Source organism: Onychostoma macrolepis, chromosome 13 (assembly GCF_012432095.1).
Source record: "Onychostoma macrolepis isolate SWU-2019 chromosome 13, ASM1243209v1, whole genome shotgun sequence".
In the NCBI taxonomy this organism is placed as follows: Eukaryota; Metazoa; Chordata; class Actinopteri; order Cypriniformes; family Cyprinidae; genus Onychostoma; species Onychostoma macrolepis.
In genome coordinates, this window is record NC_081167.1 from 3,817,110 (window position 1) to 3,843,773 (window position 26,664).

The window sequence follows — 26,664 nt, forward strand, 5'->3', positions numbered from 1 at the left end:
TCTTTGAAAAACATCTATGACCTTTGAAACATGTCTAGACTTCATGCTCTATGTTGACTATGGTTTCACTAATAATAAACATATACACACATATATACATATACATACAGTGGGTACGGAAAGTATTCAGACCCCCTTAAATTTTTCACTCTTTGTTATATTGCAGCCATTCGCTAAAATCATTTAAAGTTCTTTTTTTTTTTTTTCTCAATGTACACACAGCACCCCATATTGACAGAAAAACACAGAATTGTTGACATTTTTGCAGATTTATTAAAAAAGAAAAACTGAAATATCACATGGTCCCAAGTATTCAGACCCTTTGCTGTGACACTCATTTAACTCAGGTGCTGTCCATTTCTTCTGATCATCCTTGAGATGGTTCTACACCTTCATTTGAGTCCAGCTGTGTTTGATTATACTGATTGGACTTGATTAGGAAAGCCACACACCTGTCTATATAAGACCTTACAGCTCACAGTGACCTCATGATTCTCATTTGCTCTGACATGCAAAGGAACTGCCTGAAGAGCTCAGAGACAGAATTGTGGCAAGGCACAGATCTGGCCAAGGTTAAAAAAAAAATTCTGCTGCACTTAAGGTTCTTAAGAGCACAGTGGCCTCCATAATCCTTAAATGGAAGACGTTTGGGACGACCAGAACCCTTCCTAGTGCTGGCTGTCCGGCCAAACTGAGCTATTGGGGGAGAAGAGCCTTGGTGAGAGAGGTAAAGAAGAACCCAAAGATCACTGTGGCTGAGCTCCAGAGATGCAGTCAGGAGATGGGAGAAAGTTGTAGAAAGTCAACAATCACTGCAGCCCTCCACCAGTCGGGGCTTTATGGCAGAGTGGCCCGACGGAAGCCTCTCCTCAGTGCAAGACACATGAAAGCCCGCATGGAGTTTGCTAAAAACACCTGAATAAGATTCTCTGGTCTGATGAGACCAAGATAGAACTTTTTGGCCTTAATTCTAAGCGGTATGTGTGGAGAAAACCAGGCACTGCTCATCACCTGTCCAATACAGTCCCAAAAGTGAAGCATGGTGGTGGCAGCATCATGCTGTGGGGGTGTTTTTCAGCTGCAGGGACAGGACGACTGGTTGCAATCGAGGGAAAGATGAATGCGGCCAAGTACAGGGACGTCCTGGACGAAAACCTTCTCCAGAGTGCTTAGGACCTCAGACTGGGCCGAAGGTTTACCTTCCAACAAGACAATGACCCTAAGCACACAGCTAAAATAACGAAGGAGTGGCTTCACAACAACTCCGTGACTGTTCTTGAATGGCCCAGCCAGAGCCCTGACTTAAACCCAATTGAGCATCTCTGGAGAGACCTAAAAATGGCTGTCCACCAACGTTTACCATCCAACCTGACAGAACTGGAGAGGATCTGCAAGGAGGAATGACAGAGGATCCCCAAATCCAGGTGTGAAAAACTTGTTGCATCTTTCCCAAAAAGACTCATGGCTGTATTAGATCAAAAGGGTGCTTCTAAATACTGAGCAAAGGGTCTGAATACTTAGGACCATGTGATATTTCGTTTTTTCTTTTTTAATAAATCAGCAAAAATGTTAACAATTCTGTGTTTTTCTGTCAATATGGGGTGCTGTGTGTACATTGAGGAAAAAAAATGAAATTAAATGATTTTAGCAAATGGCTGCAATATAACAAAGAGTGAAAAATTTAAGGGGGTCTGAATACTTTCTGTACATATACATATATACACATACATACATAATACATATATATATATATATATAAATAAATATAAATATATAATGGGGTGTCCCCGACTACGGATTTTCATAGTCGAATCGGAATTTTCTAATTTTGCAGATAGTCGAATCATATGTTTGGGGGCGGGGCAAAATACATTACCAAGACTCAAGTCAGACATTACACAGCCATAAATACTGACGCTAACACAAAGGGAAAATGTGTATTGGACGCCTCGCAGATACAAACGGAGTGAATAATGTTTTATGTTTTGATTAAAAGATAGTTAACATCAGGACTGGACTGTCAATCTGGCATACCGGGCATTTTCCCGGTGGGCCGACGCACTGAAGGGGCCGACAGAATTTATCATTTATTTTTTTTGCCAAGGACCATCACGCAGGGACTACGAGCAGCTAGTGGCCCATTGGTTTGTCTCCTGTATTGACAGCATAAACCACCCAATCACAATGCGCTATAGACGGAGCCATGAAGTGTTTTTCTCTACCTATATAAAGAACGCTTCAAACTCCAACTTCTTCCTCGTCGGCTTTTCCCACGTTTTCACAGCAGCTTTATCAAGAACAGGCTTGCTCTGTGGTGAATGATGCGGCGTACAGAGCCAGGCAGGAGGAGCAGAGGAGAGCAGTTGAATCGGTAAAGTGCTTGATCGGGACTCGCAACGGAGGCAGGCATCTATCCTGTGTGCGCGCACCATTAGTGCAGAATACGCAAACACTTTTTAATAAAACTTAAATTCGTCCACAAGCGATTTTTTGGCCAAGTCATGTCAAGTGTGTTCATAGAGGTTTCCATGAGCCAATGCGAATAAATCTAGATTTAAATTCGAAAAGACACGATATTGTCAGACCTGACATTTTTTTATCAAAACTAGATGCAATGATACATATCTACACTACCAGTCAAAATTTATTGAACAGTAAGATTTTGAATGATTTTTTTTTTTAAGAATTCTCTTCTGCTCACCAAGCCTGCATTTATTTTATCCAAAATACAGCAAAAGCAGTAATATTGTGAAATATTTTTACTATTTAAAGTAACTGCTTTCTATTTGAATATATTTTAAAATGTAATTTATTCCTGTGATCAAAGATGAATTTTCAGGATCATTACTCCAGTCTTCAGTGTCACATGATCGTTCAGAAATCATTCTAATATGATGATTTGCTGCTCAAGAAATATTTATTATTATTAATGGATTCTTTGATGAATAGAAAGATCCAAAGATCAGCATTTATCTGAAATAAAAAAGCTTTTGTAACATTATACAATACACCATTCAAAAGATTGGAGTCAGTATAATTTTTTTGTTTTTTTTGTTTTTTGGGAAAGAAATTATGGAAATTAATACTTTTATGTAGCAAGGATGCTTTAAATTGATCAAAAATGATAAAGACATTTATAATGTTACAAAAGATTTCGGTAACACTTTATTTTGATGGTCCCTTTTGAACATTCTGTTGTCACTAAGTAATGTTGCAACTACATGTCAACAAACTCTCATAAAAGTATTATTAGACTGTCTGCTTCATATCTACTAACTCCTTATTGTGTTGGTCTCCCAACAGATATTCTACTGACTATAAGTAACTTTGCAAGAACGTGTCAACTTAATCTAACCCTACCAGTCAACTAATACACTACTAACACTCTAATGAGAGTTAGTAGAAATGTAGGTGCAACATTACTTATAGTCAATAGAATGTGTTAAAGGGACCATCAAAATAAAGTGAAACCAAGATTTCTATTTCAGATAAATGCTGTTCTTCTGAACTTTCTATTAAATCAAATAAACCTGAAAAAATATATACTCGGCTGTTTTCAACATAATAATGATAATAAATGTATTTTGAGCAGCAAATCAGAATATTTGAATGATTTCTGAACGATCATGTGACTGGAGTAATGATGCTGAAAATTCAGCTTTGATCACAGGAATAAATTACATTTTAAAATATATTCAAATAGAAAGCAGTTATTCTAAATAGTAAAAACATTTTTTAGCTGTATTTTGGATCAAATTAATGCAGACTTGGTGAGCAGAAGAGATTTCTTTAAAATATATATATATATATATATCTTACGGTTCAAAAACTTTTGGATGGATAGATGGATAGGCCACCAGGACCAAAAAATGCCAGGGCCGATTTTTTTTGTCCCAGTCCAGCCCTGGTTAACATTAAACGTCAGCGAAACCCTAAGAATTCACAATTGTTTTTACAATAGTGCTCTCATTATAACGTTATGTATATGACAGTTATTAATGTTCTGCATTTTTGTTTTGAGCTGCGCGCGCTGAAGATGACCAGTACAATGAAGCATATGATAGCAGGTTTTTAATCAATGGGATTTAACTCATTTATCTCATATAAAATACGCTTCCTTATTTATACAACATAACGTTAATATAACAACTTATAGGCTATCTACACAAAATGCCCCGATGCATGAACGTGTCTGCGCGGCTCTGAATGAACTCCTCCCGTGGACACGTTCTTCACTCAACAACGCGCAGAAACACGGGAACTAAACTCTAAAAATCCACAGCGTTTCATTATGATAGTGTTCTCATTATAATGTTGTGTGTATATGACAGTCCCAGTCGTAGTTATTAATATTCTGCATAATTGTTTGTCCTGCGCGTTGAAGAATCACCGTACAATGAAGCACTTTACAGCAGCGACTGAACCAAATGCATCTTTTACAAGATAAATAATATAAACACGATATATAAACCAGCTGAAATGTTTTGAAATCACTTGCATCCTACCTGATCAAAAAATCCAGTCTTTCACTCTGCCTGTGTCAATTTGATTCTTGCTAAAGTTTTAAATCCTTGCTGCCAAGATGCTCCTCTGCCAGACAAGGATTATGGAAAGTGAAACTTAAATCTATAGGGGTGGTTGGATTTATTCACGCACATTAAAATATTTATTTAAATAATATTTATTTCTCTTTTCAGATTCTTATTTACAGCATTATCATAATAGGCTGTATATTAACTTATTGGGAAAAAACCGGTAGTTCTATGTGAAATCAGACATTAAGCACCCCCATATAGCCAAAATGGCATGATCATAACACCCCGCGAATATTCGGCTGCGAGTCGAATCAGGCTCCTCGAATCGTCGACTATTCGGGCTCACCCCTTTTATATATATACATATACATATACACACACACACATACATACATATATACACACACACACACATATACAGGTGCTGGTCATATAATTAGAATATCATCAAAAAGTTTTTATTTAATTTCACTAATTCCATTCGAAAAGTGAAACTTGTATATTATATTCATTCATTACACACAGACTGATATATTTCAAAATGTTTATTTCTTTTAATTTTGATGATTAGAGCTTACAGCTCATGAAAGTCAAAAATCAGTATCTCAAAATATTAGAATATTACTTAAGACCAATACAAAGAAAGCATTTTTAGAAATCTTGGCCAACTGAAAAGTATGAGCATGTACAGCACTCAATACTTAGTTGGGGCTCCTTTTGCCTGAATTACTGCAGCAATGCGGCGTGGCATGGAGTCGATCAGTCTGTGGCACTGCTCAGGTGTTATGAGAGCCCAGGTTGATCTGATAGTGTCCTTTAGCTCTTCTGCATTGTTGGGTCTGGTGTCTCTCATATTCCTCTTGACAATACCCCATAGATTCTCTATGGGGTTCAGGTCAGGTGAGTTTGCTGGCCAATCAAGCACAGTAACACTATGGTCATTGAACCAGCTTTTGGTACCTTTGGCAGTGTGGGCAGGTGCCAAGTCCTGCTGGAAAATGAAATCAGCATCTCCATAAAGCTTGTCAACAGAAGGAAGCATGAAGTGCTCTAAAATTTCCTGGTAGATGGCTGCATTGGCTGTGGACATCAGAAAACACAGTGGACCAACACCAGCAGATGACATGGCAGCCCAAATCATCACAGACTGTGGAAACTTCACACTGGACTTCAAGCAACATGGATTCTGTGCCTCTCCACTCTTCCTTCAGACTCTGGGACCTTGATTTCCAAATGAAATGTAAAATTTACTTTCATCTGAAAAGAGGACTTTGGACCACTGAGCAACAGTCAGTTCTTTTTCTCCACAGCCCAGGTAAGATGCTTCTGACGTTGTCTCTGGTTCAGAAGTAGCTTGGTAGCCCTTTTCCTGAAGACGTCTGAGCGTGGCGACTCTTGATGCACTGACTCCAGCTTCAGTTCTCTCCTTGTGAAGCTCTCCCAAGTGTTTGAATCGGCTTTGCTCAACTGTATTCTCAAGCTTGCAGTCATCCCTGTTGCTTGTGCACCTTTTCCTACCCAAATTCTTCCTTCCAGTCAACTTTGCATTTAATATGCTTTGACACAGCACTCTGTAAACAGCCACACCTTTCAGTAATGACCTTCTGTGACTTACCCTCTTTGTAGAGGGTGTCAATGTTCGTCTTCTGGATCATTGCCAAGTCAGCAGTCTTCCCCATTATTGTGGTTTCAAATAACAAGATACACCCAGAATTTATACTGTAGGGATGGTCATTTATTCAAACTCAAATGTAAATATTCTAATATTTTGAGATACTGATTTTTGACTTTCATGAGCTGTAAGCTCTAATCATCAAAATTAAAAGAAATAAGCATTTGAAATGTATCAGTCTGTGTGTAATGAATGAATATAATATACAAGTTTCACTTTTTGAATGGAATTAGTGAAATAAATCAACTTTTTGATGATATTCTAATTATCTAATTATATGACTAGCACCTGTATATAGTGCATTCATACATATACATATACATATACATGTGTGTGTGTGTGTGTGTGTGTATGCACGCATGAATGCATGCGTGTGTATATATATATAGCATATACCTCATGCTAATTAAGTTGATCATCATTTAAACATCATTTAGATAATAAAACTTGTTAATAAAACATCATTTTTACGTGCAGCCCTAGTTGACACACATTCTGAACAACAAGAAGCCATTATCGATTATAATTTAGAGCATTTTATAAAGTGTCACCTGAAAAGTGAAGAGCCCTAGATGAGTTCAAGACATCATAGTCCATCAAAATATGCTTCAGAGATGATGGATTCTGGATCTTTACTAATTGAAGCCAGTATATAAAACATTTAATATACTGGATACAGACATATGACTGCACATCACATTAACTCATATTTTATATGTATATATATAGATAGGGCTGGGGAGTAACGAAATACATGTAACATCGTTACGTATTTAAAATACAAAATATGAGTAACTGTATTTCGTTATAGTTACATTTAAATGGGTGGTAATCGGATTACAGTTACATCCGAAAAGTATTTTAGATTACCAAAGTGATTACTTTAATTTTTAATGTCATTTATTTATTTTAATATTAATGTAAAATGATTTTAACTCGCGTGCAGCCTGTCCATACAGCAGCCTGCCTGCAGAGTGCAGACTATAGTGATGACTCACTAAAATGCAAGAGAAAATCAGAAAGCCTAGCGCGTAATTGTCATGGAAATAAAAAGACGATTTGTGCTGTACAGATCACGTTCTGGTAGAATCCCCCTCGGTTGAAATCGCGATCGCGTTATACTGTTTCAGCTATTAAAATAGTTCAGTTCAGCTTATGTTTGATGAATTTAGCCTTCTCAAATCATCACGACTTGCCTAAAATACAATCTATAGATATACTATAGATAAACAGTTCAAGCATATAACAATGTTTAAACATTAAACCTAGATAAATGTGCGCTGTATCCAGTAGTTTGTGCGGAGAGTCGAAGCTAAAGCGCAGGACGTCGAGGCACCAGCGCAATCAATTGCATTGTTTTCAGTGGAAACAACTTACGCCGTAATTTTTGCTCATAAAGGTAAGAGTAATACATCATTCGGAATTGTAAAGGGTCTACTTTTATTTGTGTGCACTCACAATATTAAAAAAAAACTTTTTATAAAATAAAAGAAAACAACGATGCGCCGTCTCGTCTTGAGCGCTTCACAAAAATGAACCAGCAATTTTTTTCATCACTAATTGATGGATGTCTAAAATATAAAAATAAGGAGAAGCCTAAAACAGGCCCGAGGCCCGGCACGCGTCTGAACTATGACGTGAAAATTGGCCCGATCGAAGCCCAGGGAATGCAGGGCTCTAGCGTTCCCCTCGGTAGAAATCACGTTTCCCCCTCGGGGGCCCCACCCCATCGTCGGACCCTTAGAATCGTCCTAACCCCCCCCCCATGGCACCCCTGATTAATAGCATCTAATTACCATCACTTGTTGCAAAGAGAATGCAACTTTTTTCCTACATGGTGTAAATAGAATTTATGGCTATTTGCACTTAATGCAAATAACCACTGCCTTCAAATTAAATCCGCATCAGAATAGTTGCGCGTCTGCGAGCAACATTTGGTTCCTGAATGAAAACGCGTTTTGAACGAATCAGCTGAGAATGATTCAAATACATTCATAAAATCACTTGCTTGATTCCTGAATGAATCGGGCCTTTTGAACAAATCAAATGATTCCATGACTCTTTCATTAAGGCAGTGATTTGCCACCACCTACTGGCCGTTTTAGTTTCATATTTAAAAACATATTTTCCTCCCATAATTTTTTATTCCTATGTTCAAAATGTTGTATTGAAAATATTAATCTCATAGCATTATTTATGCATTTATAATTGTTTTAAATGTATTCATGCCACCCATTTTTATTTAGAGGTGATTAACATAAAAACAAGACATCAAAGTTAATATGCCATTTAACTTAAGTATTCCAAAGTATTTAGATTAAGTTACTAAAATGAAGTAATCTAACGAAATACATTAAAGCATGTATTTTGTAATCTGTAACGAAATACATTTTAAAAGTAACCTTCCCAGCCCTGTGTGTGTGTGTGTGTGTGTGTGTGTGTATGTATATGTATATATGTATATATGTATATATACATATTTAGATTGTATTTAGATTAATATATACACAAATATATAAACACATATACACACACACACACACACACACATACATATACATACATATATATATATATATATATATATATATACACACATACACACACACGTGTCACGCAGTGACAGAGCAAGCAGAGTAAACTCTGCTCTGTATTATGCCTAATAACATCCCTTAATAACAGCTTAACATCTTCAACTGTTCCTCATCTTAACTTGTATGGAACCTCTGCTTTTTTGTTAGTCCAGCAAAACAGGTTCTGGATTTTCATTCAGTGAGTGCTATGGATATATACTCACAGGTGTACCCAGTTTGATCTGAGAAGATAATTTCTTTTTCATGGCTTTCTCTTCAAAGTTGGCACTTCTCTTCACATACACACCTCCATGCTGTGAACGACATCAATCATAGTCAAACTCCAAACATACAACTGGTCCTATTCATGGAACGCAAGCAGAATAAACTTGTGTAAATTGTATATAAAACTATTCTAGGGATGCACCGATACCGATATTGGTATCGGGCCCGATACTGAGCTCCTGTACTCATACTCGTTAAAATGCCCCAATACCAAGCGCCGATACCTCACAGCATGTGATAAGTGCCATATTCAGACAAAGAAACAGGACAACATGCAGCAGAATGGAGTTATTAGAGATTAAGGATGTCTACGAAGCAGATGTATGCAATGAATAATGTTAAACATTCAGTATTAATGCCTTTATAGCCTTTACGATGTGCGCAAACTGAAAAGCAAAGCGCTGAGTGGATTGAGCGGGCGCCGGCGCAGATGCACGAGGTTGTCGAGTGAATATACTTTTCTCACAGACATCACTGGAACGTTTGTAGTTCGGTCGGATGTGTCAAAAACAAGTAAGCAAAACAATGCACAAGTTACTTAACGGTAGGGAGGGAGGGAGGGAGGGAGAGAGATGGAGGGAGAGAGAGATAGAGCGAGCGCTTGCGCGCTTCTGTGATCTTTGTTGATGTTCGCTCACATAGCATGCATCACTTGGATTAAAACTGAATCGTAAATATAAGACAATTTATAGGGGCATTCACTATAAAATAATTTATTTTCAACCTTAAGCATACACGACTTTCTGGCGAAAGTGAAACTAGCAGCCTGTGTGAAATGCGCTAGGCTGTACTGTCCCTCTCACTCAAATACAAAAACGTGCGCGCATTGTGCATGTTTTGCTTGCTTCATGAGTGTTTCTGCATTAGAAAGAAAAGCAAAGAAAAACGCGACTTCTATTTCTGAAAATATCACAGTTAGGAGATTTATAACGAGTGGTTCCCTGCATTATTACAGCAAAACGCGTGATTTTAGCAGCAAATGAACAGTGAGAGTAACAAAAACTTGTAAAATACATTTTAATGTGCATAATTATGTGTGAAAATAACCGAAGGATATAAAGTCAAACCAAAGATTAAACCAAATATAGTTTTGGATATTTTTTACTAGTGGGTGCAGGACACTATAGTTCATTTATGTAAGTGAGGATAGCAAAATAAAGTAAACTGTGACATATTATATCCAAAAATTCTTCATACAGTGGACTACCAATAAAATTGATACAAATTTGGAACCAAAAATTATTCAGACCGAGTCTGGGAAAAAAAATGAATTTCAGGTTTGCATGAACCTGGTTGACAGCATGCCCAGGAGACTACAGGCTGTCATTAAGGCTAAGGGTTGCCTGACAAAGTATTGATAGTTGTGTAAATATTGTCAACCGCTGTCTGAATAATTTTGGTTGATTGTAATCCATCACATACCTTTCTATCAAAGTTATCTGATATTATCGAGCTGAATTTGTTCTGACACAGTTTAACTCTGAGTTCTTGTCATATTTTACTACCATAAACTATAGCGAATAAACATTGATAATGTGAGAAATGTTGAAGGTGTCTGAATAAATTTTGGTTTGACTATCTATTTGATAAATTAAATTAACCAACTAACATTATACATACTCTTTTGGTTTCTGTACCCACTATTTAAAAAATTTACAAATGCAATGAAAATATCGGTACTCGGTATCGACAAGTACCAAAAATAAAAGTATCGGTATCGGGCGAGTACTGGAAAAAGTGGTATCGGTGCATCCCTAAACTATTCAAAACAAAAAACAAATGAGGTCTAAAGTTTTGAATTAGATGCATACACTACCTGTGAAAAATACCACCCATACAAAGGAAGCCACTTCAGACCATCTTTCAGGACGTATCTTACGTGTCCAAGAGCATTTTGCCGAATGGCTAACACGTCAGCAATGATCCAATCAGCTACAATGGAGAACACAACCCTTACAAATGGTACAGTGATGGTGTCAGATACCATGATACTGAGACATACTGTGTGGTACTATATTATTTACCAACAAAAAAAAAAAAGTTAAAACTTTCCCCATGATATGCATCAGCTATTTTGTAACATTTATAGATAAGAGCATTGACACTTACCTGTGGATTGATGGTTTGACAGGTAAACCACATTCTCCTTCTTCTTTGGTATGTCCCCATAAATGACAATCTGGACAGATATTTTTATGAACATTTAAAACACATTAGACAATAAGAACAATATAGTTAGAATGAACATGACTTTGAGGATATTACTGTCTGAAAAAAGGTCTAGTTTTATCGTAAGTGGAACAAATGCATTTTGTGCAATAAGCTTAATTGATATGGATTTTGTTCCCTTAAAAGGTGCAGTAAACCATATCTGAGAAACACTGCTGATAAATGAAATCAACATTCAAACAAACACAGCCCTCCCTTCATGGCTGTCACAAAAATCACAAACACACATCTTACCCACAAAAACAAAACAAAACAAAATACAGGGCCATACCCCCAAAAAATCTTTCTGAAACTTACATGAATCCTAAAGGAGTGTATTTGGCATAGAAATACTCAAAGTCCAACTCGTTTTTTTTAAACTTTGGCCATGTTTATAGCATGAGAATCCAACCCTCGCACTTGTATCATAGTTCAACTTAAAATCTGGCAACGCATCTATAATAAGGATTGTTATAAATAACACGTAAAACAGACTGTTGATGGGTATGGGTATCTGGCTTTGTCTAAAAAAGACAAACCAATCACTCTCTGTTCAATGCGAGTGCCATATGCTCGAATATAACCTATAATTTATGCCGTCATCACCCTAGGGTTGATAGTGCGCACGCAGGTGATACCTGAACAGCATGTTGCTATCTGTGTTTAAACTAAACTCATTTATGCCTTGCCAGTTTAAACATTCAAGAGCCAGAAGACATGAATAAGAACTCACACATGCTAGGGCTGGTCCGAATACCATTTTTTGAGCTTCGAAGGGAAGGGGCTGAACATATTCTTCTCTCTAATAAAGGCAGGAATCTCTGTGTGTCTAGGGTTCTATGTCGAGAACCGTTCATCCAATCGACTTCACACGTGGCGGGTGTGTTGCTGCGGACCCAAAAGAGTGCAGTGTCGAATTTTGGTGCAATATGGACACGTGGCACATTCAGAATTAATAAACCTTTAATAAACTACAGAAAAGCACGAGCCGGAAGCGGCGCGCCTCAGGCGGGCAGGGCTTAAAAGCTCAGAGAACGGACACTGCACCAGTGATACAAAACAAAGGTCTGTCAAGAGCAGTACTTTTAATAAGGCAGTCTAGCATTTTTCTAACAAACAAATCACTCCCAAATCAGAAATTAGCAGCACAGTAATTACTGACACCATAAAGGGTAGGCTATTTAAATAAAAGAAGAATAAAAAAATAAATGAAGTACAACAAACTGTAATAAAGAACACTGTAGCATACTTTCAATAACAGCAACACAATTTAATAAATGAAACAGTTTAAATAAAATTAATTTATGACTGCCGTATTCGCAAGTATTTTCCAAGAAAATTAAGTGCAGGTTTTTATCATGTGTAAAATTACTGATTAACATGGCGGATAAAAGCAGCTCGTTTTTTACACCAACAATATACTATAGGCGTACTACTTACAGAACTCTTTTTTTTCAAGATTTTTCAAACTTGATGTACTGCTGTGGTAGGCCAGTTTCAAAATCGCATATTTGGCACACTGCCTTCATCTTGTCCTCACTCAATTTAAAGTGCACACAGCTGAGGTCTTCGGCATTTTTGTCTTCTCTTCCAGATGAACTGAATCATGACATTCACTCATGGGCGATTCATATTCAAGCTTGAATGAGAACAGTTTCACGGGGAAAATTCGAATCTCAAAATTGAAATTCGAATGCCAACCCACCAAAAGAATATTTGAATAATCTAATATTCTGGTCCAGCCCTAGCACGCTCATCCATAGTGCCCAAACTCGCATCTCAGAACTTGCACAAACATTGAGTTCGATTTCAAGTCTTGTGCTTGAATGGACAAAATTCACACAAAAATTGTCAAAATATCCATCTTGATAGATAAGTATCCTAGAAGACATAGTTGGTTGAAAGTACAGTATCAGTGTACTGGATCTGTGCATTGACAGCACTTATTTTAATGTTAATCAAACAACAAAAACAAGGAAACCACTCACTGCTTTTGACTGAATTGCTTTTATATCTTTACATGGGTCAATATGATGCGATTTCAAGTTTTCCTTTCTCTTTGTTACAAGGTTACAAGCTGTTTGTGCATAGATAAGATCCCTGAAGTTGCAAAGACTAAAGTCTCAAAAAACAAAGAGATATTCTTTATAAAAGTTAAGAATCTGCCACGCCCTCCTAAAATGGCTCATTTAAACACGCCCCCACATGTCTACGTCACGGTGTGGGAAGATTTGCATAACACCGCCCAAATGTATACGCAAAGAAAGGCGGCGGAACTATTATTCTCGCTGTAGTATTGTTGCTGCAGCCGGCGCCATGTCCTGGAGATTGCTGTGTTTCATTGTGAAAGCAAAAGTACTTTGTTTGGGCTTCCAAAAGAGGACACAACTAGAAATCAGTGGTTAAGTTGTATTTACAACACTGTTCCTGAACAGTTCAAGCCAAATATTAGAGCGTGTGCACTGTGCAGCGCATTTTACAGAGAACTATTTCCTGAACCTGGAAGAGTATCCTACAATGCTGGCTTGCACAAAGGCTGTTTCTATAAAGTGGGGCAATTCCAACTTTGCAAGGACAGTCTGACGCTTCTGACTCTGTAAATACGTTTCTGCTACTGACTATCCAAAAGCGAGTTTTGAGCAGTGTAGAGTTGTGCTTGTTGTTTGTCGTTTCTCCAATCACAAATGCAGACATGGTAATGTTTAAATGTAAAAAGACAATATAAGTCATAATCAGTTATTATGTCCCCACTGGATGCAACAAATGCCTCGTTTATAATGGATTTTTATTGTTTTTGTGTCGTCGCATCGGGACACGGCATCACAATGCGGTGAGGGGCGTAACATTCCAGTCTCACACTTGAGGTAATCGACCAATCACAACACGCTGGATAGCTGGCCAATCAGAGCACGCCTCGCTTCTCAGAACGATGAGCTTTGTAAAAATCGATGCATTTCAGAAAGGCGGGGCATAGAGGAGCAACAATAATATACAGTATGTGGAAAATAATGTGTTTTTTGAACCTTAAACTGTATAAGCATTGCATTACACCATATACGCAAAATGTATTTATTTATACTTGTGTATGTACAGTATCTCACAAAAGTGAGTACACCCCTCACATTTCAGCAACAATTTTAGTATATCTTCTCAAGGGAAAATACTACGCAAATTAAACTGGGATATATTTTAGAGTAGTCAATGTGCAGGCTTGTATAGCAGTGCAAATTTACTGTCCTCTAAATATAACTCAGCATATAGCCATTATTGTCTAAATAACTGGCAACAAAAATGAGTACACCCTAAGTGAACATGTCAAACCTGTGTCCAAAGTGTCAATATTTTGTAGGGGCATCATTGTTATCTAGCACTGCCTTAATCCTCCTAGGCATGGAATTCACCAGAGCTGCGCAGGTTGTTGCTGGCATCCTCTTCCACTTCTCTATAATGACATCAGGGAGCTGTTGGATGTTAGACACATGGTGAATGCCCCACATGTGCTCCATAGGGTTCAGGTCTGGAGACATACTTGTCCACTCCATCACCTTCACCTTCACCAGCAAGGCAGTTGTCATCTTGGCGGTGTGTTTGGGGTCGTTATGTTGGAAAACTGCCGTTCGGCCCAGTTTCTGAAGGGAGGGCATCATATTCTGCTTCAGAATGTCACAGTACATGTTGGAACCACCATGCTTGACTGTAGTCAAAACACAATTTTCTTGGTACTCCTCACCAAGGTGTCACCACACATGCTAGACACCATCTGAGCCTCATACGATCAGCCTCATCAGACCACAGGACATGGTTCCAGTAATTCATGCTCTTGGACAGGTTGTCTTCAGCAAACTGTTTGCAGGCTTTTTGTAAGCCAGCTTCAGAAAAGGCTTCCTTCTGGGATGACGGCCATGCAAGCTGACTTGTTGCAAGCTGACCTTCCGCTTCTGCAACCTCTAAAGCAGTGATTTTCAATCCTGTTCCTCGGGACCCACTGCTCTGCACATTTTGCATGTCTCCCTTATCCGACACACTCATTTGAGTTCATGGAGCTCTTTCCTAATGAACTGATGATCTGAATCAGGTGCGTAAATTAGGGAGACATGCAAAATGTGCAGAGCTGTGGGTCCCCAGGAACAAGTTTGAAAACCACTGCTCTAAAGCAATGCTGGCAGCACTCATGCATCTGTTTTTTGAAGCCAGCTTCTGCACCTGAAGCACAGCACAAGGACCTAACATCTTTGATCGACCCTTGCGTGTCCAGTCTTGGAAAACCTCTGTATGCCACTGGCCACTGTAACTCAGTTTTAGGTTGTTACTTTTCTTCTTATAGCCTAGGCCATCTTTGTGGAGAACAAAAATTTTAATTCTCAAATCGTTATTTGCCATGTGGTGCCATAGTGAACATCCAGTGGTCAGTATGAGAGAATTGTACTCAAATCACCAAATTTTAACTGCTCTAATATAACATACACAAATTTGGATAGTCCTGTCAAGCAGACAAAAACATGAACATGATGAATAGAACACGTGGCTTTGCATGGTTAAACGACGTATAGCTGTTATCACTTAGGGTGTACTCACTTTTGTTGCCAGCTTTTTTGACAATAATGGCTGTATGTTGAGTTATTTTCAGAGGACAGTAAATCTTTACTGCTATACAAGTTGCACATTGACTACTCTAAAATCTATCCAAGTTTCATTTCTATAGAATTGTCCCTTGAGAAGATACTAAAATGGTTGCTGAAATGTGAGGGGTGTACTCACTTTTGTGAGATACTGTATGTATTGTGTTGATTGTAGTTAGATTATTTGTCAGTATAGTTTTTTCCCTAAACATAGCACATATCGAACCGTACCAAAACCGTGACTCTACAACCATGAAACAATCCAAACTGTGAGTAAGTTGAACTTTTACACCCTTAATAGGTAAGCATTATGAGTGGTGGCTGCACCAGCGATATCGATGAAATAAGAGGGTTACAAACATGCCTGCCTTGATATATTGATGATCATGAGCAGCGCTAGGGAGGGGCTATTCTGTGTCAACTCAACCAGAGGTCCCCGGATTTTGCTAATATTTTTTCTGAAGAAAGATAAACATGTTTAGAGATGAAAGCCAAAATATTAAATGTCACAGATGAATATTTACTGAGTAATCTGCTTTTTTGTAGAGGAGGGTCAAAATGGCAATTGCAGGGGGGTAAAAAATTACTTCAGAAATATGGCAGCATCATAATGTTACTTTTACACAGAGATTGGTAGGTCTATTAATATAAATATTAAATTGTACACATTTTAAATTAAACTGTTAAATTGAACAAATTTGAGCCAGGGAAGTTTCTGAAATTTGGATGATTTGACAAGGAATGACCCAATAAGTATTTAGGTGTATTATAGCCTATTCCACGCTCAAGTGCGCACATAAAGCTTGCCGCAAAGCACCGGCAAAAGTAATGATTATGAATGCATCGGGGGAAAAAGACGACATTTTATTTATTTATTACTAAACTAGTGCTTTCTCAGTCAGTGTCAGCTGCAAAGATGAAGTTGCCGAATGCCGAAGCTGACTGGCCATATCCACAGTAATGGACGTACCTTTAATATAGAAATGCACCTTTTCGGACTGCATAGCCCAATTAGACAATATATGTATTTTTTTTTTTGAATTGGTTCGTTTAATAGTGGACATTTCAAGCTTTCTATAGATTTATTTCTTATTTCTGTGAGCCGGTTCATTGTCGTGCTCCATTCACGGAGACTGTATGTGACGGCAGACAGCACATAAAAAAAGTTCTCTCCGCAGGAAAAAAATAAATGATTGCGTGGACGCCTCCATGTCATACAGTAAATGTGTGTGGCGATAATACTCCCACACTCGTCATAAACACTTGAAATGTGCCTACATAGCGAAAAAAATAAATAAATAATAATAATAATAATAATAAATATAGCTGCAAGCAGCAATGGCAGGCCCAAGCCGTCAGTGCAAATGCCACCCCGGTGGCATCAGGAAAACTGTGCTCAGCGGGCACATGCATTACAGTAACCTTCTGGCAGTCTGGTTTTGAGGGACACAGCAATGAAAGGGTTAATCCAAACTATCAATACACACACACACCCACACAAAACTTTGGTAACACTTTCCTTTCAATAAGGTTAACATTTACTATATTAATTAATATGAACAATAATTATATAGCTTTAATTAATGTTAGTCTCTGTCTTCTCTCTCTCTCTCACACTCACAAAGAACAATATGTAAAACTTTTGTAACACTTTTCAATAAGTTCTTAGTTTTTAACATTACATAAGTTAACATGAACAATATTTTATAGCATTTATGATATGTACAAAATTTACTATTACATTATTAATTAAAACTACCATGAACTAACAAAGATTTTTTTTTACTAACACAAAGAAATATAGTAAAACATATGTTGTTCATACTTAAGTTTGTTAGTTCCGAATTAACTTATGTTAAAAACTATATTACTGAACTACACTAGTTAACGAGCAATAATTATAACATTTATTAATGTTAATTAATGTTAAGTTAAATGTATTAATACATTAAACTTTAAATTTGTACTGTGAATTAACATAAAATGAATATTTTTAATGTTAGTATTAACTAACATATTAAATAAAATTAATAAATGATTTTAAAACATATTTTTCCTTTTAAGTTCATGTTAGTTAATGCAGTAATTAATGTTAACCAAAGAGATCTTAATGTAAATTGTTACCAATACTTTTTATTATCTATAATTATAAAATTAAAAACAACAATAATAATAATAACAACAATAACAATAATAATAAACACACATACACACATATATACATATATATATATATATATACACACATACATACAGTGAGGAAAATAAGTATTTGAACACCCTGCTATTTTGCAAGTTCTCCCACTTAGAAATCATGGAGGGGTCTGAAATTGTCATCGTAGGTGCATGTCCACTGTGAGAGACATAATCTAAAAAAAAAAAATCCAGAAATCACAATGTATGATTTTTTAACTATTTATTTGTATGATACAGCTGCAAATAAGTATTTGAACACCTGTCTATCAGCTAGAATGCTGACCCTCAAAGACCTGTTAGTCTGCCTTTAAAATGTCCACCTCCACTCCATTTATTATCCTAAATTAGATGCACCTGTTTGAGGTCGTTAGCTGCATAAAGACACCTGTCCACCCCATACAATCAGTAAGAATCCAACTACTAACATGGCCAAGACCAAAGAGCTGTCCAAAGACACTAGAGACAAAATTGTACACCTCCACAAGGCTGGAAAGGGCTACGGGAAATCGCCAAGCAGCTTGGTGAAAAAGGTCCACTGTTGGAGCAATCATTAGAAAATGGAAGAAGCTAAACATGACTGTCAATCTCCCTCGGACTGGGGCTCCATGCAAGATCTCACCTCGTGGGGTCTCAATGATCCTAAGAAAGGTGAGAAATCAGCCCAGAACTACACGGGAGGAGCTGGTCAATGACCTGAAAAGAGCTGGGACCACCGTTTCCAAGGTTACTGTTGGTAATACACTAAGACGTCATGGTTTGAAATCATGCATGGCACGGAAGGTTCCCCTGCTTAAACCAGCACATGTCCAGGCCCGACTTAAGTTTGCCAATGACCATTTGGATGATCCAGAGGAGTCATGGGAGAAAGTCATGTGGTCAGATGAGACCAAAATAGAACTTTTGGTCATAATTCCACTAAACGTGTTTGGAGGAAGAAGAATGATGAGTACCATCCCAAGAACACCATCCCTACTGTGAAGCATGGGGTGGTAGCATCATGCTTTGGGGTGTTTTTCTGCACATGGGACAGGGCGACTGCACTGTATTAAGGAGAGGATGACCGGGGCCATGTATTGCGAGATTTTGGGGAACAACCTCCTTCCCTCAGTTAGAGCATTGAAGATGGGTCGAGGCTGGGTCTTCCAACATGACAATGACCAAGCACACAGCCAGGATAACCAAGGAGTGGCTCTGTAAGAAGCATATCAAGGTTCTGGCGTGGCCTAGCCAGTCTCCAGACCTAAACCCAATAGAGAATCTTTGAGGGAGCTCAAACTCCGTGTTTCTCAGCGACAGGCCAGAAACCTGACTGATCTAGAGAAGATCTGTGTGGAGGAGGGCCAAAATCCCTCCTGCAGTGTGTGCAAACCTGGTGAAAAACTACAGGAAACGTTTGACCTCTGTAATTGCAAACAAAGGCTACTGTACCAAATATTAACATTGATTTTCTCAGGTGTTCAAATACTTATTTGCAGCCGTATCATACAAATAAATAGTTAAAAAAAATCATACATTGTGATTTCTGGATTTTGTTTTTTAGATTATGTCTCTCACAGTGGACATGCACCTACGATGACAATTTCAGACCCCTCCATGATTTTTAAGTGGGAGAACTTGCAAAATAGCAGGGTGTTCAAATACTTATTTTCCTCACTGTATATATATATATATATAAATTAATGACCTTATTGGAAATTGTTGCCAACAATTTTATGATCTATAACCATTTAAAAATTTTAACTATCTATAAGCATTTCTGAAACAATTATATAAAACTATATTAGCGGTAAAATACATTAACTTATTTTATGTATATATTTCTTATTCTGTTTAATTGAAATGAGCAATACCTAAAATATTTCTTTTCCTATCAGTGAGAGGTAAAAGATGGTAAAAAGAGATAATAAAAAAAAAAATTAAAAAGAGGTAAAAATGGTTTTATGCTCTATAGGCATTTCTACAATAATTATATAGAAGTATACTGACGGTACAGAACATTTCAGCTGATTCAATGCATTATTTTTCATTCTGATACACAGAGAGGCAGATCAGGTAGCTCATGAGGATTAAGGTTGCAATTTAGGTTCCTCAATGTTTTGTCATCATGTAGACAAAGTTTGGTGTGCATCTCCTCTGAGCAATATGCATTAATTCACAGCCATATATTTCCAAAAATACACATTCAAATATAAAATAGCTGACTTCTTGTTGGTCGTAGCTAATGACTGTAAATTAGAAAGTTGTCCGGCTTGATGCGACCGATATATGTACCAAGTTTGGTGTCTGTAGCTAAAACTAACCCTCCAACTTTTGTCAAAAGGTGGAGCTATAGAATGCCTCCTCCACACCCTTTTATGAGCTTTTGCCAGAGTCTCTCTATTATTAATACTGATATGCGTGTTGAGTTTCATGAAATTCTAAGCATGTTATCTGCCTCAAAATCACTGGAAAAGAATATTCAAGTTTGACACGTTGCCATGGCAACAGTATTTTAGATATCAATATCCCCTCAACAGTTTTACATCGGCTGTGTTTTGACATTATTCTGATGAAGTTTGAAGCAAATCGAGTAAAATTAAGATGCTGAATTCCAAGCATTTTGAAAATGACACGCTTCCTGCTGCCAGTTGGTGGCGCTATAAATTTGACTCCTAATAGTCACATCTTTGCGATCGGCATGATACAACGAACAAACCACTGAAGTTTGATCAAAATCAGACAATGTATGTGGATGTTATTAGGCATTTCCTGTTCCTCATTTCTCGCCATAATTTCATCGTCTCGCCATGGGCAAACCGTTCGAGATATCAAAAATCCCGTCGCAATTTAGCATCCCCAATGTCTTGAGATCATGTTCACCGAGTATGGTGGCAATCGGTTGGTAATCCTCAGAGTATATCAAATTCCAGAGCATGCACTTTTTAAACAGCCCTAAATAGCCGACTTCCTGTTGGGCGGAGCCTATGACATGCAGCATGAAAGTTGTTTGGCTCAATGAGATCTATGTGTGTATTGAGCTATATGTCAAGTTTTCAGACTGTGTTCCAGGGGGCGCCACAGAGCCCCTGTGCCACACCAAGGTCCCAGCCTCTGCAGTGTCCTAATGACCGCAGTTTCCAATGGGTGTGCCAATTTTCAAGAGTTTTTGAGCATGTTAAGGCCCCCAAAAAGCCCCGGATAATCCAAAAAAAATCCAAAATAATCCTGAGGAAACCAATAGGGCCCTGCACCTTACTGGCTCGGGCCCTAATAATAATTATATATACACATATATATTAGGAGTGTACACGATACGAGTACCGTTATCGAACGGTTCACGGGCAGTTCCAATTGGAAGTGATCATCCCTATGCCTTTGGAGTGGGGACTTGGGAGTGAGCAGGGCACGTGCGTGTCATTATGTAGTCATTTGGAATGCACTTTCCTCATTATCTTCAGCTGGGATGTTCCCGTGACAACGCAGCACGGTGTGCGTCAGCAGATGTCGCTGTTTAAATGTCAATAGTCTTTTTACTGTTGTTAGCATAACTGTTTCAAATAAACGTACATTTTATATTTTAAAAAGTTTTTAAAATATGCTATATAATATATATAAAAAATAATATATATAAAACTTTTTAAATTATGAAATGTATTTTTTTTTTTTTTATGCGGTTGGCCGTCGGCAAATCTGCTGACGCACACCGTGCTGCGTTGTCACGGGAACATCCCAGCTGAAGATAATGAGGAAAGTGCATTCCAAACGACTACATAATGACACGCACGTGCCCTGCTCACTCCCAAGTCCCCACTCCAAAGGCATAGGGATGATCACTTCCATTTGGAAAATGCCCGTGAATCGTTCAACCGCGAGCAATGTATCGTTACACCCCTAATATATATATATACATATATATATTAAAAATAATAACCCATTTTGGTCATATTTACTATTAATTGCACAGCTCTCCATATCATTGATCTAGCACCTCCTCAGCATCTGTGTTTGAAATTCTCTGGCACCGCCCTTGTTGATAGTAATGGTCAGATTGACACTATATTATATGAATGAATGAATGAGGCATTTATATAGCGCTTTGTGTATTGCAATACACCCAAAGCGCTTTACAATCATGTGGGGGTCTCTCCTCAACCACCACCAATGTGCAACATCCACTTATAACAAAGCAGTGGCCACATTAGTGCAATCATGATATGCAAGCAGTGGTCGATACCACAGCTGATAAGATGAAATTTATTCTATAAATTACTAGCCACAGCATACAGGAGCTGTAAGAAACCATATGTGAAACCATAGCAAGGGCTGCCTGAGCAGTTTGTAAATGAGAACGACAACAGCACTGGCGTCTATCATTCGTTGTTGCATATATACACATACACAGCTGTTCAAAAGTTTGGGATCAGTAAGGTTTGTAATGTTTTAAAGAAGTCTCTTCTGCTCATCAAGGCTGCATTTATTTGATCCAAAATACAGAAAAACAGTAATATTGTGAAATATTACTGGAATTTAAAATAATGGGTTTCTATTTTAATATACCTTAAAACAATTTATTTCTGTGATGCAAAGCTGAATTTTCAGTATCATTACTCCAGTCTTCAGTGTCACATGATCCTTCAGAAATCATTCTAATACGCTGATTTATTATTATGTTCGAAACGTTGTGGTGCTTAATTTTTTTAATTAGAATAAAAGTTTAAAAAGAACAGCATTTATTTAAAATAGAAATCACCCCACCCCCTTTTTTATCATATTGTTAGTACTCATATCTCTTTGCTTGGTCAGTATCTTTTTCATATTTTATATATATATATATATATATATCAAATTCCAAACGGCTTTCTTGCGCCCTTGAAGGACACTTCGGGAAGGGGACACCATTTGTAGGGATATTCCCAACAAAAGTGACCAACTGAATCTCTTCACGAAGGGCCCTTCCAGAAGTACGTTAGCGAAGGAAACACGTGATGGTCAAGTCACAGAAGTGATTTCCATTTGTGATCTTCGGTTAGATCTTGCAATGCATTTTAAAGCAAAGTTATGGGTGATTTCGACTTCACATACAAACACAAGTAAAATAGGCTTATTAAATTTGTCTTTATTTTAATGTAATGCAAAATATTTTTCATCAGTAATAGAAATATGATTTAAGATGGTAGTGAAAGCACGTTTAAGCAGGTACATATATATATATATATATATATATATATATTATGTGTGTGTGTGTGTGTGCGCGCACAAATATGGCCCCCTGGTACATGTCTAGGTTATATTGCCATTAATAAGTCATTAGCCAAACCATATATAGGGGCCATATTTCACTCTTGTTGTTTTTAGTTGGATAACACATTCAGAGGTTACATGTGGTTACTGAAGAACAAAGCTGAAAAAAATGTAAATGCACTAAAGTCAAAAAAGTCATACTAACCTCCACTCCTGTGTAATTCTCGAAGAAGAACAGGACCATACTCTGATACACTGAATACACACAGTCATCCACAGTGTGATAGAGTCGAGACGGTAGCACAGTGGACAGCAGCCGCCAGGCGCTCCAGGACAGCAGATAAGGAGGAGCGGTGCCCAGCATCACCGCTGTTGGAAGCCAGTACCGCAATGAGTACGTGTGCACGACCAGAGACAGCAGCATTTTGACTGGAAAACCCAAATGACTCGAGCGAATCTGATTCCTACACAGCTGCAACTCAAATTAAGTCAGTGTCCCCAGTGACCCTGCCCGACATGCACCGATCTTTTCGCCCAATTCAGTCGATTTCAATTATTAATCACACAATAACTGTGCGAATAATTTCGGTCAAGGAGGGAAAAAAAGTTTTCACGCTGCTTTTCTTCCGGAAATTTCCTCGAGGTTTAAAGCATGGCATCCCTGTTAATGCAGCGCACTTCCTTAACTGCAACTCGTCTAATAAGGCAAAATCCACTAAACTTCCAGATGAAACAGACGTAAACTGTGCTGCTAAACCTAGCGCAAACTATACTCTGACTTTAAAAAAATTACTAGAAGTAGAGGTAATTCACTTACTAAACCCTCCAGAGGACAATCCAGTGACAGAAAACCTAAGTTGATTTAAGCATGGAGACCAATTTGACAGCTTCCTCATTTATACCATAACAACATATAAACAAACGCGATGTCTTACAAATACAACCGGCCACATTTCTCGCTCTCAAAAGTCACACACGATTTACATCCTCCATGTTTCATTATTATCATCATCAGCCACATGCTTGTATTGTACACGCTGATTGGCTGAAGCACGAGTTCCGGTGTTACGAAATTTTAGGCGAAAGGTTTTGCCTACATGCAGACATATGCTGCGTCCCAATGTGCCTACTTATACTAAGCCCTTAAAGTATGTACTCTTTTGGTGAAGAAAAAGTACACACTTTTGAGTGTGTAGTAGAAGAGTAGGCAAGCTTTGGGACATACTATCACGTCACACAACTGCGTCTTTAAAGGACCGCTCTGTCGCACCTGTTACACGCACCCTGTCACTGTAAACTGGCCTGTCAATCCATATATATATATATATATATATATATATATCTATGTGTCAATCATCTTGTCACCGTTAACATCCTCCACAGAGAAAAGGAGTAGCTCGATGATCTGCCAGTCGCGTGTCTTTCATGCTGAGAACTCTGCTCAGATTTTCTGCATAATGATGCATTTAAAAGTTAACGACCAAATAGATGTTTATAAAAGTTAACATTGCTGTTGCAGATGAAATATAACACGGATAACAATAAATAAATATGTTTTTACCAGGTTAAATGTTGATTATTAGTAACTCAAACCCCTTTTTGTAAACCTCTCTACCTAACCGTCGATCACGCGCATCCGCCACATTTGTAGTTTTTCTAATGCGTTTTATTCGTGTTTGTAGTTCTCGACCGAATCCTTCACCAAAGCGCAATGGATTGTGGGTAATTTTAGCCATTAGAGTGTGCATGGATCCACACTTCAAAAATCGACCTGAAATAGTAGACCATCCTGGGACTTTTGGCATACTCTTTTCAACATACTATGCTTTGGGACACACTTATTGGTAATATCAAATACTATTTAGGATGGATAGTATGAACATTGGGAGGCAGGGCTTAAAAAAAAAAAAAAATCCGGACCTCAATAAGAAATCATATTATTAGTACTACTTTTAATATTACTAAGGATTTGATTAATTTGATTAAAACATTGAATTATGTTCTCTGCATTAACAAATGATTTAATATTTCAGTCATTCTTGAGAAGTGGGACAAAACAGGGTGCAAAATTGAAAAAAATAAAACCTTGTACGCAGACAAATGAAACTATATTTATGTGTCTTATATGTACTAAACTATTGAGCTATGCTTTGATACAACCTCCCAACTTTTCTCTTTTTTTTTAACAAAATGTGCTTTTTACCTTGGACTGTGTAATATAATTTCAACTTTATCTTTAACAACATTCAAGATGTTTTTAACATTTCAAAACACATTCTCATGTTAGCAGACAGATTATACTTTCATATGTGACCAACAATTCCTCAACAAATATAAAATATCATAATGAAATATTATCAAAATATTCCTCTGACGGAGGTGACAGAACTGACGGAGTTGACACATCTGACGGTGGTGACGAAAACCTCAATTTGTAGTTTTTTTAACGATCAAATACATTGAATCAATCAATTACTGTATTAAAACAAACACAACAAACAGTGAGTATGTTATTTTTTATAAAGCTTTTATTCAAGAATCGCATTTAAGTATTTTGATATATTATTGGAACACAAAATCAGACGGTGGTGACATCTGACAGTGTTGATAAGTTTGGAGTTTATGTAGTAACCATTTTGTTTTGTTTTTTCTGTTGATGCTAGATGCTAATGGCACTGCTTCAGGAGAATAAAATTATCTAAATATTTCAAATTTCCTCAGAAATTGGAAGATGGTGTTGACATATCATGGTTGTGACCAGGAAATATTAACATTAGGATTTAAAATATTCTAAAACTATAAAACTGACCAGAGTCTGTCTGACAGTGATGTACTCTGTAGATGAGGACTGTGGCAAGGGGGTTGTTTAACTTTAGAGTGACAGCTGACTCTGAGTGATATTCCCTGATTTTATTACATTTTAATGAATGTCTGACGGTGCTGACAAAAAGTGGGGACACAACTTTGAAACCTTATGAAACATGCATGTGTCACTGAAAAAGAACTTTGCTTTGATATGAGATATGATCAAGTGTTGCTTTTGATAAACAAGCTCTTTTTTTTTATCATAAAAAACATTTGTATCTATTTTATAGCATATGAATGACTGAACCCTTCTCTGTGGACACACTGTTTTAGATGTAGTGAGAAGACATAGATTTCACATAATAATGATAAAATTAAACTGAAGGGCATAACTGTGTTAAATACATTCTATTATTAATCCGCACAACATTTACAATTGAAAATATATTTTTATTTTTTAAACCTGATAGCAGTTACATTTTCTGGACGATTTCTGTTGAATTTTTGAAGTAAACATCATTTTCCTATCCAAATGTGGATACTGAATAATA

At 37.4% G+C, this 26,664-nt stretch overlaps 1 protein-coding gene across 2 annotated transcripts in view; it reads right to left on the reverse strand.

The window, feature by feature from the left end:
• Window positions 1-24,405, reverse strand: part of agpat5 (1-acylglycerol-3-phosphate O-acyltransferase 5 (lysophosphatidic acid acyltransferase, epsilon)) — a 68,111-nt gene extending 43,706 nt beyond the window's left edge. The window contains exons 1-5 of one of the 2 annotated variants that reach the window (XM_058794858.1): window positions 24,126-24,405; window positions 23,514-23,677; window positions 11,175-11,244; window positions 10,882-10,997; window positions 9,005-9,094 (exon numbers count right to left, since the gene is read on the reverse strand). In XM_058794858.1, coding sequence (XP_058650841.1) covers window positions 9,005-9,094; window positions 10,882-10,997; window positions 11,175-11,244; window positions 23,514-23,677; window positions 24,126-24,204 — 519 coding nt within the window. In that variant the 5' untranslated portion in view covers window positions 24,205-24,405. Of the gene's footprint in view, window positions 1-9,004; window positions 9,095-10,881; window positions 10,998-11,174; window positions 11,245-23,513 lie in introns of both variants that reach the window. The other variant, XM_058794859.1, reaches the window with a different exon arrangement.
• Window positions 24,406-26,664: the final 2,259 nt, after the last annotated feature.